This window comes from Mycteria americana, chromosome 9 (assembly GCF_035582795.1).
Source record: "Mycteria americana isolate JAX WOST 10 ecotype Jacksonville Zoo and Gardens chromosome 9, USCA_MyAme_1.0, whole genome shotgun sequence".
Classification (NCBI taxonomy): domain Eukaryota; kingdom Metazoa; phylum Chordata; class Aves; order Ciconiiformes; family Ciconiidae; genus Mycteria; species Mycteria americana.
The window spans coordinates 5,282,345-5,296,687 of NC_134373.1; the positions used below are offsets into that span (position 1 = coordinate 5,282,345).

The 14,343-nt window shown below is 40.1% G+C and overlaps 1 protein-coding gene across 1 annotated transcript in view; it reads left to right on the forward strand.

The window, feature by feature from the left end:
- The window catches only part of ERBB4 (erb-b2 receptor tyrosine kinase 4), a 416,956-nt gene that overhangs the window by 244,725 nt on the left and 157,888 nt on the right, over nucleotides 1–14,343 (forward strand). Inside the window, exons 11-13 of the mRNA XM_075511224.1 lie at nucleotides 319–409; nucleotides 1,868–2,067; nucleotides 13,167–13,299. Coding sequence (XP_075367339.1) covers nucleotides 319–409; nucleotides 1,868–2,067; nucleotides 13,167–13,299 — 424 coding nt within the window. The remainder of the gene's footprint in view (nucleotides 1–318; nucleotides 410–1,867; nucleotides 2,068–13,166; nucleotides 13,300–14,343) is intronic.

Below are 14,343 nucleotides of genomic sequence, written 5' to 3' on the forward strand. Positions count from 1 at the left end.
CTGTTTAGAAAAGGCTGGGAGGCCTTGCAAGATTTCAGCTGGTGTTTAGGTTCACCCTCACTGTGGCTGTTGAAAGTAAACATAATGCTGTTGTGACTGTTACAAGTCCTCCTTTGCCTTTTTGGAGGAGACAGTGGTGAGCAGCCTGATGAATTCAAAGACAGTAGTCTGCAGCATTCATTACCTGTTTATTTCTTTTTCTCAAACCAGCGCTGTCTTTCATTTATAGGCTAAGCCTATCCTAATTCATGTATGTGATAAAGCAGTCTTTGTGGCAGAAGTCATTGATATTCATATGCTTGCCTTTTTCTCCTTCAGGGTATTTGAACATACAGTCATGGCCTGAGAATATGACAGATTTCAGGGTGTTTTCTAACTTGGTTACTATCGGTGGAAGAGCTCTCTATAGGTAAGGTACTTCCTCTGTTGATGGATTCAATGATTCTTTGTTCCGTAGCACAGGCTGCAACATCTTTTGGGAAGGGGATCATAAATGGGTATGTTTTTCTCTGTTATCAAGGTATTCATTAACAGTATCTTTGCGAATCAGTTGTTTATAATGGGTAATACCTTCTGAACGTAATGATTTAAAAAAAAAAAAATCTTGCTTCATTGCCGTAGCTGTTAACTCATTGTCTGGAAAGTACATTTTCTGGTTTAAAATACTTTGTGAATGTGAAACACAACTTTAAAGGACATTAATAGTAGAACTTAGCCCCCTTATCAGGAAGTTTATATGGTTGCGATTGGAAGTGCAGGCTCATGTGCCTGAAGAACGATGTAGTCTTAAGAAATGGTAAAAGGTAAATACGTGGAACAACACTGAAATCACTGAGGTACCTTGCAGGTGAGGTGTACATTAGCTCTGTAGTGCCATTTTTACCAGAGATGTTTCCATATGAAAACTCATACAGAGGAATTGGTTTGAAGACAGGAAAATGTGGTGAGAAATAATGAGGGAAGCACAAGAAGGTATCTGAATGATATATACAGCAACCCCTGGTTCCCCATTGTGTAAATATAGTAAATCAGTAATGGGATTCTGCTCGCATTTTAAACGGCAACCCAAGCAGATTACGAATAGGAGTGAAACCTTGAGATTGAATTACAGCCCAGCATTCTGTTTGGAAGCAACAATTTTTATTTGGAACAGCTGGAAAACAATTATAACCATTAAAATACAATAACTTAAAGGATGCCCAGAAACTGGATATTGTCTTCACTAATCTTCAGTCATAAAATATGTGCAGTCATTTCCATGTTACACAGACAATCATTTACCATTGCTTTGATGAAGAAAGGAGATAACCATATATTACAACAAAAGAAAAATGAAATGTAGAAAGTGGGCTGGAAAAATCTCCTTGAAAATAACTATTTCTTCGTGTATTACTATAAATGACATTAATTTGATGCCTGACAGAAGATGTTAATACATTTTGCATGACTTTGTCAGTTTCTTCTTAGCATATAAACTATCATAGCATTGATTGTGTCGTCTTAGGAAAAAAATCTGGATTTTATTCCGTTTTCTCAACAGCACTTTATCTCAAAAAAGATGTTAATGGATGAAATGGAACTAGTTGAGGTGTTTTGCTGGCCCAGTTGACCTAGTGCTGTGAGCATCACAGCTTGCAGTATCACAAGTCTCACGGGGCTCATAATTTTCTAGGCAACAGAACTGGATGTTGACTCATAACATATTTGTGTGACCCCAAAATAAAATTCTCTGACCAAATTTCAGTTTTGCCAGAAAGATCATCTTGACATTAGGAACTAATTCTAGTGGGAGATTCCCAACCAGCTCTAGTAAGTTCCGCCTTCTGGAGCTAATTCCTGTTCTTTCTTACTTTTGTTTTCATCACAGTGGCCTTTCCTTACTCATCCTAAAGCAACAAGGCATTACCTCTCTGCAGTTTCAGTCCTTGAAGCAAATCAGTGCCGGCAACATCTACATAACAGACAACAGCAATTTGTGCTACTACCACACTGTCAACTGGACCAGCCTCTTCAGCACGCCCAGTCAAAAGACAGTGATTCATCGAAATAAAAAGGCAGAGAACTGCAGTAAGTGCTGCTGCTCAGTGCAAATCTTCTTGCCTATGATTAGCTCACATGGGGGGAAAAATGATGTAACTACTGATGGGATACAGTGTAGTGAGCAGGCCAGAAACTCAGCTGTGTCTGGGAGCTCCATGGACATCAGCGGAGCTGTGATCCTTTACAGACTCTAAGGATTTGGCCCAGTGTGCCTCTGAGCAGATGTACAGGCAAATGAAATGTTTTAAGGTATGAACAAAGGAAAGGAAGAAGAGAGAGGGCACTGCTTCCTTACTGTGATGTGAACTTTCCAGATTAAAGATCCAGTTCCGCAAATATGAATTCTGAACAGTGTGAATGTAGTGTTCACGATAGGCACTGATTTTACAGATTTGAAAACGACAGCCCTTTCCTTATGGAGTGAGATTAGCATCTTTTGCTTCCCCTAGCCTGCTTCACCAAAGTGGCCCTGTCTTAATGCAGAAAGGTGACTTCTGGGACTGTTTTTGATCACTGGGTTCCTCCTTTCTGTACCTGACCTATCTGATGAGGAAGATTACTTTTAATTGGGCCTAATTGTCTTCAGGAAAGCTTATGTGCCAATACCTGGACTGAGATTGTAGTACTGAAAAGCAAATGAATGCTATGTAGCAGATGAAACAGTTCGGTTATGCAGAAACCAGGCAGCAAATTGCATTAATACAGTCATATCATAGCAGCAACACAGTTCCTTTTAAGCATCGGTTGGACTGCTAGCAAGAGAGGAGATTCATTAAATTGCTGTATGTTTAAGTGACATTTCTGGGTTTTGTGCTTTGACCAGCCAGAAATGTTTGGGTTGGGTTTTTTCAGGTTGTGGTCCTACTCTTAACTTACTCTTTTAGTTCTCTCCCCCCCCCCCCCCTTTTCTTTTTCCCCTTGCTTTGAAGTACCGTACAACTGAGAGAATTTGTGGCTGTGCTCGTCACTGTAGTATGAGGGTACCTTCCAGTGTCAGGTGAAACGCAACTATACATTTGTCACTACTGCTCAGTTATTTTTCTAATCTCTTCTGCCATTTAAGAGCTCCATGAAGTGGAAAGTCTTGTTTGGTATGTCTCTGCATGGTTTTGGTTTGTTTGGGGTTTTTTTGTGGTGGTTGCGGTGGTGGTTGTTGTTACTATTATTAGGCTGTTTCTCTACATACAAGTTTAAAAAGTGAAGGTTAAAAAAATGCCTCTTGCTGTTGACATAGATAATTGTGACTGTGCCTGAGGGTGTAGAGGGAAAGGGTTGTTTCTTGACCTCCAGCAGACCACTGCCCGCTTTTAAACTGCAGCATAGTTCATCCTTTCACGTAAACATTCTGTTACGTGAGACAGAAGGATGCGTTGAACAGAACTTTTCTTGGTAGAAGTTTTTGTGTATGTTTGTAAAAGGTGTCCTTGGTGTAGGCGGTGAAACTATGGATTAGACCCTTACATTTGGTAGAGTGTTTTGTGGGAAGGGAATACAGAAGGTGGAGGAGAGATATAGTGTTTGCTGCTACTTCTGTGGTGAGGAAGTGCACAAGGGTGTCCTGTGTGTTGAACAGCTTCATGCCCTGGTGTCCTTACTGCTGTAACCCAGCCAAAAGCATGAGTAAATGAATCCAGGTGGTTGTCTGTGAGAGTAGCGTAACTCTCTTCATCATCCAGAGATGATCGAAGACATGATGGTAATGTCCTGTGGGAATGAAGCATTGATGAAGAGTCCAAGAATAGTGCTGAATAATGAAATGAGTTAACCAGTTACAGGAGAAAGAAGGTTGCACAGTCTCTATTTTCAACACACCCAACTTTATCTTGTTCTGCATTAGCTCCAGTTCCTCAACATCCCTGAGCTTCGTACCTTCTTAATGGCTTCTGTTCTCTTGGTTTTTTGTTTTTTCCATCTTGAGGCTTTTTCTTTGCTTTGAGTTCTTCTGAGTGTGAATATTATTTGAATATTCGTAGAATCATAGAATCATTAAGGTTGGAAAAGACCTCTAAGATCATCTAGTCCAACTGTATTGAATAAGATCAGCCTTGCAAGGGAAAAGCATGCATTTTCTGGGTCAGCTCCTTAGAAACTTGGAGGAAAGCTTCTGACTTCCCGTGAATAACTAGTGCCTTCAGTCTTGCCAGCTAGAGCATTTGTAGATGGCTTGTAGTTCTGGTATGCACTCTGTTTTCCCCGCTCTCCCCTGCCCCCAGCAAAGCCTACTATGAAAAATGGTATATTATTTGGCAAATAGAGGTGTTGCCGAGAAAGAGAATCATATCTGCCCAGGGATGGTGGATTGCTAGTTGCTTTTCCCTGATAGTGTTGAGTGGTATAGGATCAAGTGGTGGGGAGGAACGTAGTTCTGTGCTAGCAGTCTAGTAACAAGTGTATTTTGTATGTCATGACAGGAAGAATTAGCCCTGTGAGATTTCATGTAAGGAATTTCTTCAGCTGACAGAACAGAATCTGTCTGAAGAAGCACAGGGTCTCGATGACCGTTCAAGAATCGCTAAGGTTATATTCCAGGATCCTAGTGGTCGCATCTTGCTGTGAGATATATGAACCTGTGAACCTTCCAGAGAGCACAAGATTCCTCTCTACCATGTGAAAAAGTGCTGACTGTGGGAGAAACATCTTGCTCTTGGTGCTCTTTGATGTTTTCTAACAGCAGATTGGCTATACCTGTCTGGTAATGATGCATCATTTAATGAAAGAACAGCCAGCTGTCTTCCATTGCTAGAGATTTAGTATAAGAATAAAATAAGCAGTAATAGGGTAGAACGTAGGCCCCATGTCTCATACAGTAATGCTTCCTTTTTGCTTCAAGCTCTCTATAACTTACAATATATTAGAAGACAGTGGAAAACCACTCAGGTGAACTTCATAAGGTGCTATTCCCTTCAAGGAATAGTGTCCCTTTTGTTTCACTGGTTCTGAGAGCCTGGGGACATAGCTGAATACAGTAGTTTGGAAGATACTCCCATATTAGTTGTTAGGACTCCTTTGTCAAACGCCTCTTTGCCCTTTCCTGTGATCACTAAGTTTGAGTCCCTTTGAAGCAGCCACAACTACTGAAACATGGGCTTCCGGGGCAAATGGAAACTTGGATGTACTGTTACCTCATCCTCTTGCACTGTACGTCTTGTCACTACATTTGCAAGGGAAAATGTAAACTTTATTTGACTTTTAGCTTGTTGAAGATTTGTTATAATAGAGACTCATTATTTTCCAGGAAGAAAAATACTCCTAAAGATATTTTATGAAATTTAAGACCAAGGGAATCTTCCTGAGGAAAACAAATTTCATTAATTTCCTTTTAAGAAGTCACAATGTAAGCTACAGTACCAAGGGACTAGTTTTAAAACTGGACTCTAACCTACATTCATTAAATGGACTGTATAGAATGAACGTAGGCTAGGGGCCAAGTTACTCCAATCAGAAGGCAGTGTCTTAGCCAGCTGACTTCCTGAATCCTAACGGGGAACAGTGGTTTTCTCTATGCACGTCTGTGTGAATGAATTCATTAATGTTTTGTGGCCTTTTGAGAGTCAGTATTAGATGAGAAGAGCTATCGTGCTGCTTCAACTCTGCCTGTCAGTCAGCACCTCTCTGGAGTTAAATGGGTTCTGCTGCAGGTTAGATGTCTAACTAAAATCTTCACAGTTACTTGGAGTAAGGCAGAACTGTTCCTTAGAGCCAGATGCATTTCTCCAGCATCCTCTGAAACATCTGTGATTTTCAGGATAGGCCAACAGACTGGGGTTTAGGAGTGTTTTCTCTGAATCTTCCACTGCCTGAATGTTTGGGATCTGAGGGCAAGCCTCTAGGGTTTCAATTTCAGCCTTTCAGTTGTTTTGTCTGTTCTAGACCCTGCTCCTGCAGATGCTTGGGCATATGCGCATGCCCCTCTGAGTGACAAATAAGACTAAGTAGAATGGGGGAAGGAAACGCATAAGTAAATATTTGCAAGATTGGAATCCATCCTCTATGGTAGAAATACTGTCTGCTTGCATGGTAACTAGCAGGGTGTGAATTTTTAATAAAAATTCCCATTAAAGATTTTTTTTCACATGGTTTCCAGTGAAGAAACCAGTCTAGACCATGTTAATTATTACAGCCACTCTCAGGTATGTTTATTATTATTCCTTTGTATATTTTGAGTCACTATCAGCTTGTTTTTGTTTTCCTCACTGCCTAGTGATTGTTAATGGCTTAAAGCAAGTTACAGCAAACATTTAATATCCATGTGTAGCTTTTCTTAAAACTCATGTAAGAGCTTCCAAGATCTAGTCAGCGTCATATTTAAGTGACTTTTAGGATATATCACAAGATGGCGACGTCTTTTCCTTACCATTTAATGCAGTGTTCAGCTGACCATGCAAGGCAGTGAGGAAATGTTAAACAAATTGTTGAGGGAGTAAAATATGTGTTTAAAAGTTCAGTTTATAGTGATGCTTCATCTTTGAGATAACACTGACATTATAGAGTTTGGCAGAACTCTGACCACCACCCACCACCCCTCCCACCCCCCCACCCCCCCCAATAAAGAAGATAAAGACAAGAGACTTCAGTCAGTGGAAAATGCTACAGAATTATCCGACACACACAATATGCTTTATACTCCTGATACTGTTGATTATTTCATTTTGCTGTTTCTGCCAATTCTTAACAATGTTAAAATAGTTGCCAAATATTTCACCGCCTTTGAGATGAAAAGCTGGTTAAAAGCCTTCCAAAAGCTGGTTAAAAGCCTAGGGCAGACTTCACTTGTTTGCAGAATGTTGAAAATACAGGAGCAAAACATATGTGTGTTTTTTGAATTAAAAAAAAAAAAAATCCATAAACCCCACACAGCTCTATTGCTTTGTGTTGTCTTTCTAATATTGTCCCATGCAGGGCCAGAGAGGGGTGGGTACCTGGAAAGAATAGGGTGTCTCTCTTCTCCACCTTCCCTACACACATTCAGGGATAGAAATATCAGTGTCCAAGCTTGTGTGCACAGGGAACATAGAAGAAAGTGGCACCTTTGAGGCTGAGCGCCACGGAAGGGGTGGCAGTATGTGATCATCAGCAGGAGACTTCTGAACCGCATAGACCCTAAAAGACGCCTCGGCTTCTGGGCAGGTTACAGGAGAAGACTTGAGGGCAAGGGCCAAGTTGAGGCTCATCAGCCTTTGCACCTTTAGCACAGTCTGATAGTGTCTCCCAAGGTTGTTTAGGAGTTCAGACGGCAAATGAGCATCTTCAAACTGATAAGCCGAGTGGAAATTAATTGGAGAGCATTTATCTAAAATGCAGTGCATGAAGCTCTCATGTAATGTAGACTTTTAATTGTCTACTACTACAAACTGTAATGTTAAACACAGTTTGTGCATAAAACTTACTTCGTTATGAACATTACTGATGCAGAATGAATGACTATAAAGTTACTTACTAGGGAATGGGCTCTGGTAGTTAGATTTTACCATTGCTCCGTGCTGAAGTAAAGAATCTGCCTTTTTTTCCCAGCATGGGGTTTTTTGTGGAACAGTCAGAGGTGACTCATGTTAAATATGAGTGCACACAAAATAAGTGTAGAAAAAATGTTCTTTTATACAGTTATTTAAATAATTCCTTTCAGCTTTAGTGACACCTGCAGTGTACATTAAAACCTTTCTAGGCAAAGGTTGTTATAGATGTGATTTGTTATGAATTGTGCCAATTTAGCCACCAATTAACAACTTTAATAAATGATTACATTCATTATCAGGTGTGATGCAAAGCTAATTGAAGGCTGCAGGAGCTTTTCTGTTGAGTTCACGGAGCTTTGGATCAGGCCCATAAGTGTATAGCCAAATAACAATAATTTTTCTTTTTTTAGATGGCTAATTTTCTTGTGTTCTATCTAGGCTGGGGAAAAACATTGAACCTTTCTGCTCCTAACCTGTGTGACCCCATTAATAAAGAATGAACACTTGTTCTAAAACTCCCGATGAAAATGAGTTCCTGTCAAAAGCATTATTGTTCTTTCCTTCCACGTATGGCTGTGTGATATGCTGGAGCTTCAGAACATTCTCAGCCCATGAAAATGCCAAATAATGTGTCTAAAATGGAAACATTTCTTTAGCCATCCCTATAATTAAAGAAGAGGAAGAAAGACAAGCGTAATGGGTTTTTATAAGTTGTCAAAAAAGCTACTCCCCTCTTGCCAAGATTCATTTATGAAAACATTTCTGACTTAGAATAAGCAGAAGGAAATAGTGATTTTTTTTTTTTTCATAGACTACAGGTATTGTGTTGGCTAGATTTCAATAGGGTAATCATGATTTTCTTTACTGAAAAGCTCTCATTTTATTTGCGTAAGGTTACTCAGTATATTTTCTGAGCTATCCTGTAATAGCGTCACTTGCTATTCGAAGGGATATTTTCGTGCAACACTGTGTGCGTGCGTGTGTGTGTAAATAAATTCTAATCCCAGAGTAGTCTGACAGCTGAGAACAGCGAAAAGAAATGAAATCACTAGTAATAAAAGCACAATTTCAAGTTACAAAAAAAGGTGAAAAAGCTAATAGGAAACTGCCTTTCAATGACAAGAGTGTGTAAAACAAAATTGGAAGAATTGCTAATATTCTTAAGATTGAAAATGAGAACAAAGGAATCTCCAAAGCAGGGTGGGGTTTTTTATTTCGTGACAAGTACTTAAACTGAGCTATTGACTAGAAAATAAATCTATTAATATAAAAAGTTTGATTAATTAGACCTGTGATAGTTTCTGGGTTTGGCGTTTTTTTCCTTCTTTTTTTTTCATTTGCTGATAACGTTTGAGCCTAAAGCTCTCTGTTAATCCCAGGTGTCCCTGTGGCAGGCAACGTGAGGCAGGACTCGTACGTTTGACTGGTCAGTGTCAGTCACACGTCACCATGAGACTGGATGAGATCAAGGGAGACTGACAGACCAGGCATGAAGCGCTGGAGTCTGTTCCAAGGGAGCCCTCAAGTGTGCTCGAAATCCTAAGGCATAATTGGGGTTCCCCTGAAATGACCAACTGTATCACCCAGAACTTTTTTCCTGAGTGCTCCTGTAGGCAATGAACATGAAATAGGCCAAAACCGGCCTTTAATACCAAGTCAGTGCACCTCCGGAACTGTATTGCACAAAGCCAGCATTAGACTGAGATATACACTGTGTCGTGGCTTAACCCCAGTCGGCAACTAAGCACAGCTGCTAGCTCACCCTCCCCCCTGCCCCCCGGTGGGATGGGGGAGAGAATCGGAAAACAAAAGGTAAAACCCATGGGTTGAGATAAAGACAGTTTAATAGGACAGCAGAGGAAGAGAAAACAATAATGATGATAAAAGAATGTACAAAACAAGTGATGCAGCAGTTGCTCACCACGTGCTGCCCAATGCCCAGCCGGTCCCCAAGCAGCAATTGCTGCCCCCCGGCCAACTCCCCCAGTTTCTATACGGAGCATGATGCCATATGGTATGGAATAGCCCTTTGGCCAGTTGGGCTGTGCCCCTTCCCAGCTTCTTGTACACCCAGCAGAGCCTGGGAAGCTGAAAAGCCCTCGACTGGTGTAAGCACTGCTTAGCAACAACTAAACCATCCGTGTGTTATCAGTATTATGCTCATCCTAAATCCAAACCACAGCCCTGTACCAGCTACTAGGAAGAAACTTAACTCTATCCCAGCTGAAACCAGGACAACATGGAATGTCTAAAAGTACATGAAAAAGGAAACTGTGTGGGCTACACGTGTAGCATTTGCTAATGCAGAGCTTTCACCTAGTTCCTCTGATTTCAATGAAGTTTAGTCAGTGGCAGCATAGTGGAACTACTGGCATCTGGTAGTTGTTATAAAAATGTTGCCACGCCTAAAAAAAGTTAGGGTTAGGACAATAATGAGAAGCTGAATTGTTTGTCTCTGCTCATACTGGCTTTGTGTGGTTTGGTTCCTCTGACTGCAGAAGAATGACTCCTGATTTACAGCAGAGCTCAGGGAAAGAGAACGAGACAGCTCTATGTAGTGGCATGCTAGATAGCTCAGGTCTCTCTTGCTGTGGTGGAATCTCTGAGAATTAATACGCTTTAAAGGAAATTAGATGAACACTTGGAATTACTCCTAAATTTAATTATTTTATGTTTGGCTGTACCTGATTTGAGCTGTGAGGCAAAAGAAGAACCAAAAAGATACTTCTGAAGACCACCTGGATGTTGTCGTTAAGAAAGTACATATGATATGTAGGACGAGAAGAAATGGCCTCAAGTTGTGCCAGGGGAGGTTTAGACTGGATATTAGGAAGTTTTACTTCACTGAAAGGGTTATCAAGCATTGGAACAGGCTGCCCAGGGAAGTGGTTGAGTCGCCATCCCTGGAGGTATTTAAAAGATGTTTGGATGAGGTGCTTAGGGACATGGTGTAGTGGTGGTCTTGGTAGTGTTAGGTCTACGGTTGGACTTGATGATCTTAAAGGTCTTTTCCAACCTATACGATTCTGTGATTCTCTGATATTAAAAAACAAACAAACAAACAAACCATGTATTCAAGCATTCCAGCCTTGATAAGAGATGAGTGTGCAGACTTTTCATGACCCAAGGTTATTTGTGATATTGTATTGAATGTGCTCACCTACCTGCTGAATTACATGTATTGTACAGCAGAGCCATGCAGGGTCAGCAACAGCACTGTACAAGTAGGAAGCATGCTCTTGGATCAGTTTGTCTGCAAGGGCTAGAGGACGTGAAATCTTTGACTGGTTCCTATGCTGCGTGTAAAGGTGAAATGTCCTTTTTTGGCACTGAATTATGAAAATGTTCTAGGCAGAAAAAGTAACAAGTAGATGAAAATCTGCCATTCTCAATCTCGATAAAGCAAAATGTCCTATTGCAAGAAGAAAGGAAATATGGAAGAAGCTTCACTCCCCTTGCCTACTCGCTACATGGGCTAGGAGAGACAAACCATGCATACAATTGTTGCATATTTTTTTCGGAGAGAAGTGCTTTCTGATAAATTCAGTGGTCAGAAAGCAGGGTGACAGTGGGAGGAGGGACAGGACAGGTAGTTTATATCAAAGGAAAGCACCCTGCCAGTGTGACATGAACTTCCTGCATGTCAGCAGGCAAAAGGAGGTGCAGGAATTGCCTTGTAGGAAACAGAAGAGGACGTAGGCTAGGCATGCTGTATGGATCAGAAAGATGTGTTTGACAAACATGGTGCCAACATCAAACAACACTGCATAATGAAAAGCGGCGATTAAAGAGTGGTTAAGTGACGCTTGTGAAGCAGTGTGCTCTCCTGTACAGTAGGCTGCTATGCTAGATACTCAGTGGTTCAAATGTGGGACATTATATACACCATAGCACAGAATAACCAGTGTTAAAACATGCCGTGGAGAGCAGAAAGCATCTTTCTGCTGACTCTTGCCTGAGAAGCACAAAGCCCTTCTAAATGATAAAATAAAACTCAGTATACTCTACAATTGTTAAGGTAGATTGTAATGGACAGTACCTAACCACACTGTTCCAGTCTTGACAGTGGAGACAAGACCATCAGGTACCCTGAAATGAAAATAGGGCGCTTTTTTTTCCAGTCACCCAGCTATGCTGCTGTACTGAAAGAAGCATAGAAAAATAGTGTTGCAAAGAACTACTGTCTTTTTATTTAATATAAACCTGCCACAGGGATTTTTGCATTTTTGCAAAAAGGTTTTCTGTTGATTTTGCTATTGCCCCTCTTTAAATGTGTGCTGGGCGTATGCAATTGCTGTTTTATACATGTATTCAGTGTGTGTGTGTGTGCGTGTTCCTGACTGGGCATCTTTGCTACAACGTTGGAGGGGGCGGTGGAATTCCACCATCAAACCTACTTTTAATTTATTATTTGCAACTTCCCTGAAGTTGTTTCCAGTTGTTTTAAAAACAAAAAAAAAACAAAAAACAAAAAAAAACCAAAACAAAAAACCACAAACAAACAAACAACAACCAAGTGTTTATATATTTGCCATCTCTGATATTTCAGATCTTTGCTATTTTTAATCTACTCAGTCTAGTGTGTAACCATTTGCATAAAATGTTCCATCATGCAAGAGTGAATTCAAATTAAGAGATCTACCCTTTCACATGCTAGGGTCTGGCTGAATCTGTGTAACTGGACTTTCTTCAGATGCTGGAGAGATAACGTGTTTCCTTTTGCTCTTTGCTTATTTTCTCCATCTGTCACAGTCATCTAGATATTTATGTAGAGAAGGATTTATATAAAAGAAAACCACAGAATTAATTATATTGTTTGAAACAACCTTTCCCCCTCACTCTTTGTTCTTTTTGTTTATTTAAGCTGAATTGTGGTTTTGGGACAGGGACCATTGTTTATTCTATGTGGTTTTTTGGTTTTAATATAAAGGCTCTTCGGCTCTTCCGGTGCTTTTGCAATAAACAATTTTAAAAAGCGCAGTTAATGATGACTTTTCTTCAACTTTTTCTCCACGATCCGTAAATTTTATTTCAGAGAGTCCTCAATTCAGAGGTAGTGGTGCTAAACTGTATTTTAGTTTAATAGCCCTTCAGCGGATTTGAACAATTGATTTTTCAAATCCTTTAAATTTTTGGCATTTACCATGTCCTGTGTCAGGGAATTCTGCAGCTTGATCTATACTTTCTGTGAAGAAAAATCTCAGTTTTGAACCCTATTGGGTTCTTGTCTCTTTGAATGCCCATGAGGGACTTGGAAGAAGCAATGAACAATTGTTTCATGCTTACTTATCTTCTTCTTGTCATTCAAAATTTTGTAGACCTTTATCATGTCCTTTCTCACCCATATCTAAGGCTACTCCTCTGTTTATTCCTGGTATAGAAATTCTGGTCTAGTTTTGATCATCCTTGCAGCGCTCTTAAACGTTTTTCTCACTCTACTATATCCTTTCTGAAAGGAACAGACCAGAAGTGTGTATAGTATTCAAACTGTGAGTGCACAGTGTGTTTCTGTAGTGGTATGATGATAATTTTCTGGTTTTTCTCTATTCCTTTTCTAGAAAATCTGAACATTCGGTTTACTTATTCTGAGTATGGCAGAGTGCTGAATGAAATGTTTCCCTTTGGATTTCAGAGGACTATGTAAATTAATGATAGTATCCTCTCTCTCTGCAGCTGCCGATGGAATGGTGTGTAATGAGTTATGCTCAAGTGATGGCTGTTGGGGGCCAGGGCCAGACCAGTGTCTCTCCTGCAAGCGCTTCATCAGGGGAAGGACCTGCATAGACTCTTGTAACCTGTATGATGGGTAAGCTATTTCCCTTGCACTTTTCCCTAAAGTTGCTGACTACACTGTTCAGGACTTTAATGAGTAAGTTATTTTGCTTTTACATTAATCAATATCTGGTTCCATTGCCAATATTACTGATTTTGAGTGAAATATATTGTGGGATAAGTTTTAAGTATTTCCAAATCTGAACTTGTGTAGAAGGCTTTACCTAGTATTCTGCTGACTAAAATTCTCATGCAACATCAAAAGTTCGTTGCACCTTTTTCATTCCTGATGATGTGAACAATTTGATTTAGGTGAAGACTAAAAAACCCACCATTTAGCCCTACTTGAATATTGACACCCCTAATCAGAAACATGTACAGTTATGTTCTTTCAGGTTAGTTAGATTTAGACGTGATAAAGAATAAGGCCTTCAAAGTAGGAAAGCTCACTCTTTTTTTTTTCCCCCCATAATACACTATGTATGTGTACACACAAATATAAATAATAAAACCAGCATGAGTTCTTCCCCCTTTTCCTTCTCCCACTCATGCATGTGCATCATCTTTTCTGGAGGACGGATGGCAGAATACCTACATACAGCACAGCCAAGGTGACCGAGTCTGGCTTATGACAGAAAAACAGAGCTGAACTGCTTATATTAGCTACAGCAGAAGAAATTCATAATTAGGCTGTGGAGGGAAGCAGGTGAAATTTCACTTCCTGTATAACAGTATAGCAAGGTCCCTGGCACCTCTTTTAAAGTCAAGATAAAAAACCTAAATTATTTTAATTCTCTTTTTCAGCTCAAACTGCTAATTGAAAGTAAGATCACTGTGTGGTTTCTTTCTCTTTCTTTTCCTGCCTTGGATGCCAACTCATGTAACTGTTATGGAAAGAGTATTGAATGAACTCCCATATATATGTGAAAATATTCCAACTCTTCTATCTGCACAATGGATGCAAAAAAAATCTTGTCAGAGTACAGTTTTTTATGCTTAAAAGCCTGTGTCCTCCCCCCCAAAAAAAAAAAGAAAAAAGAAGAGTCGCAGTCCACAGTTGTGTTCTCATATGCACCGG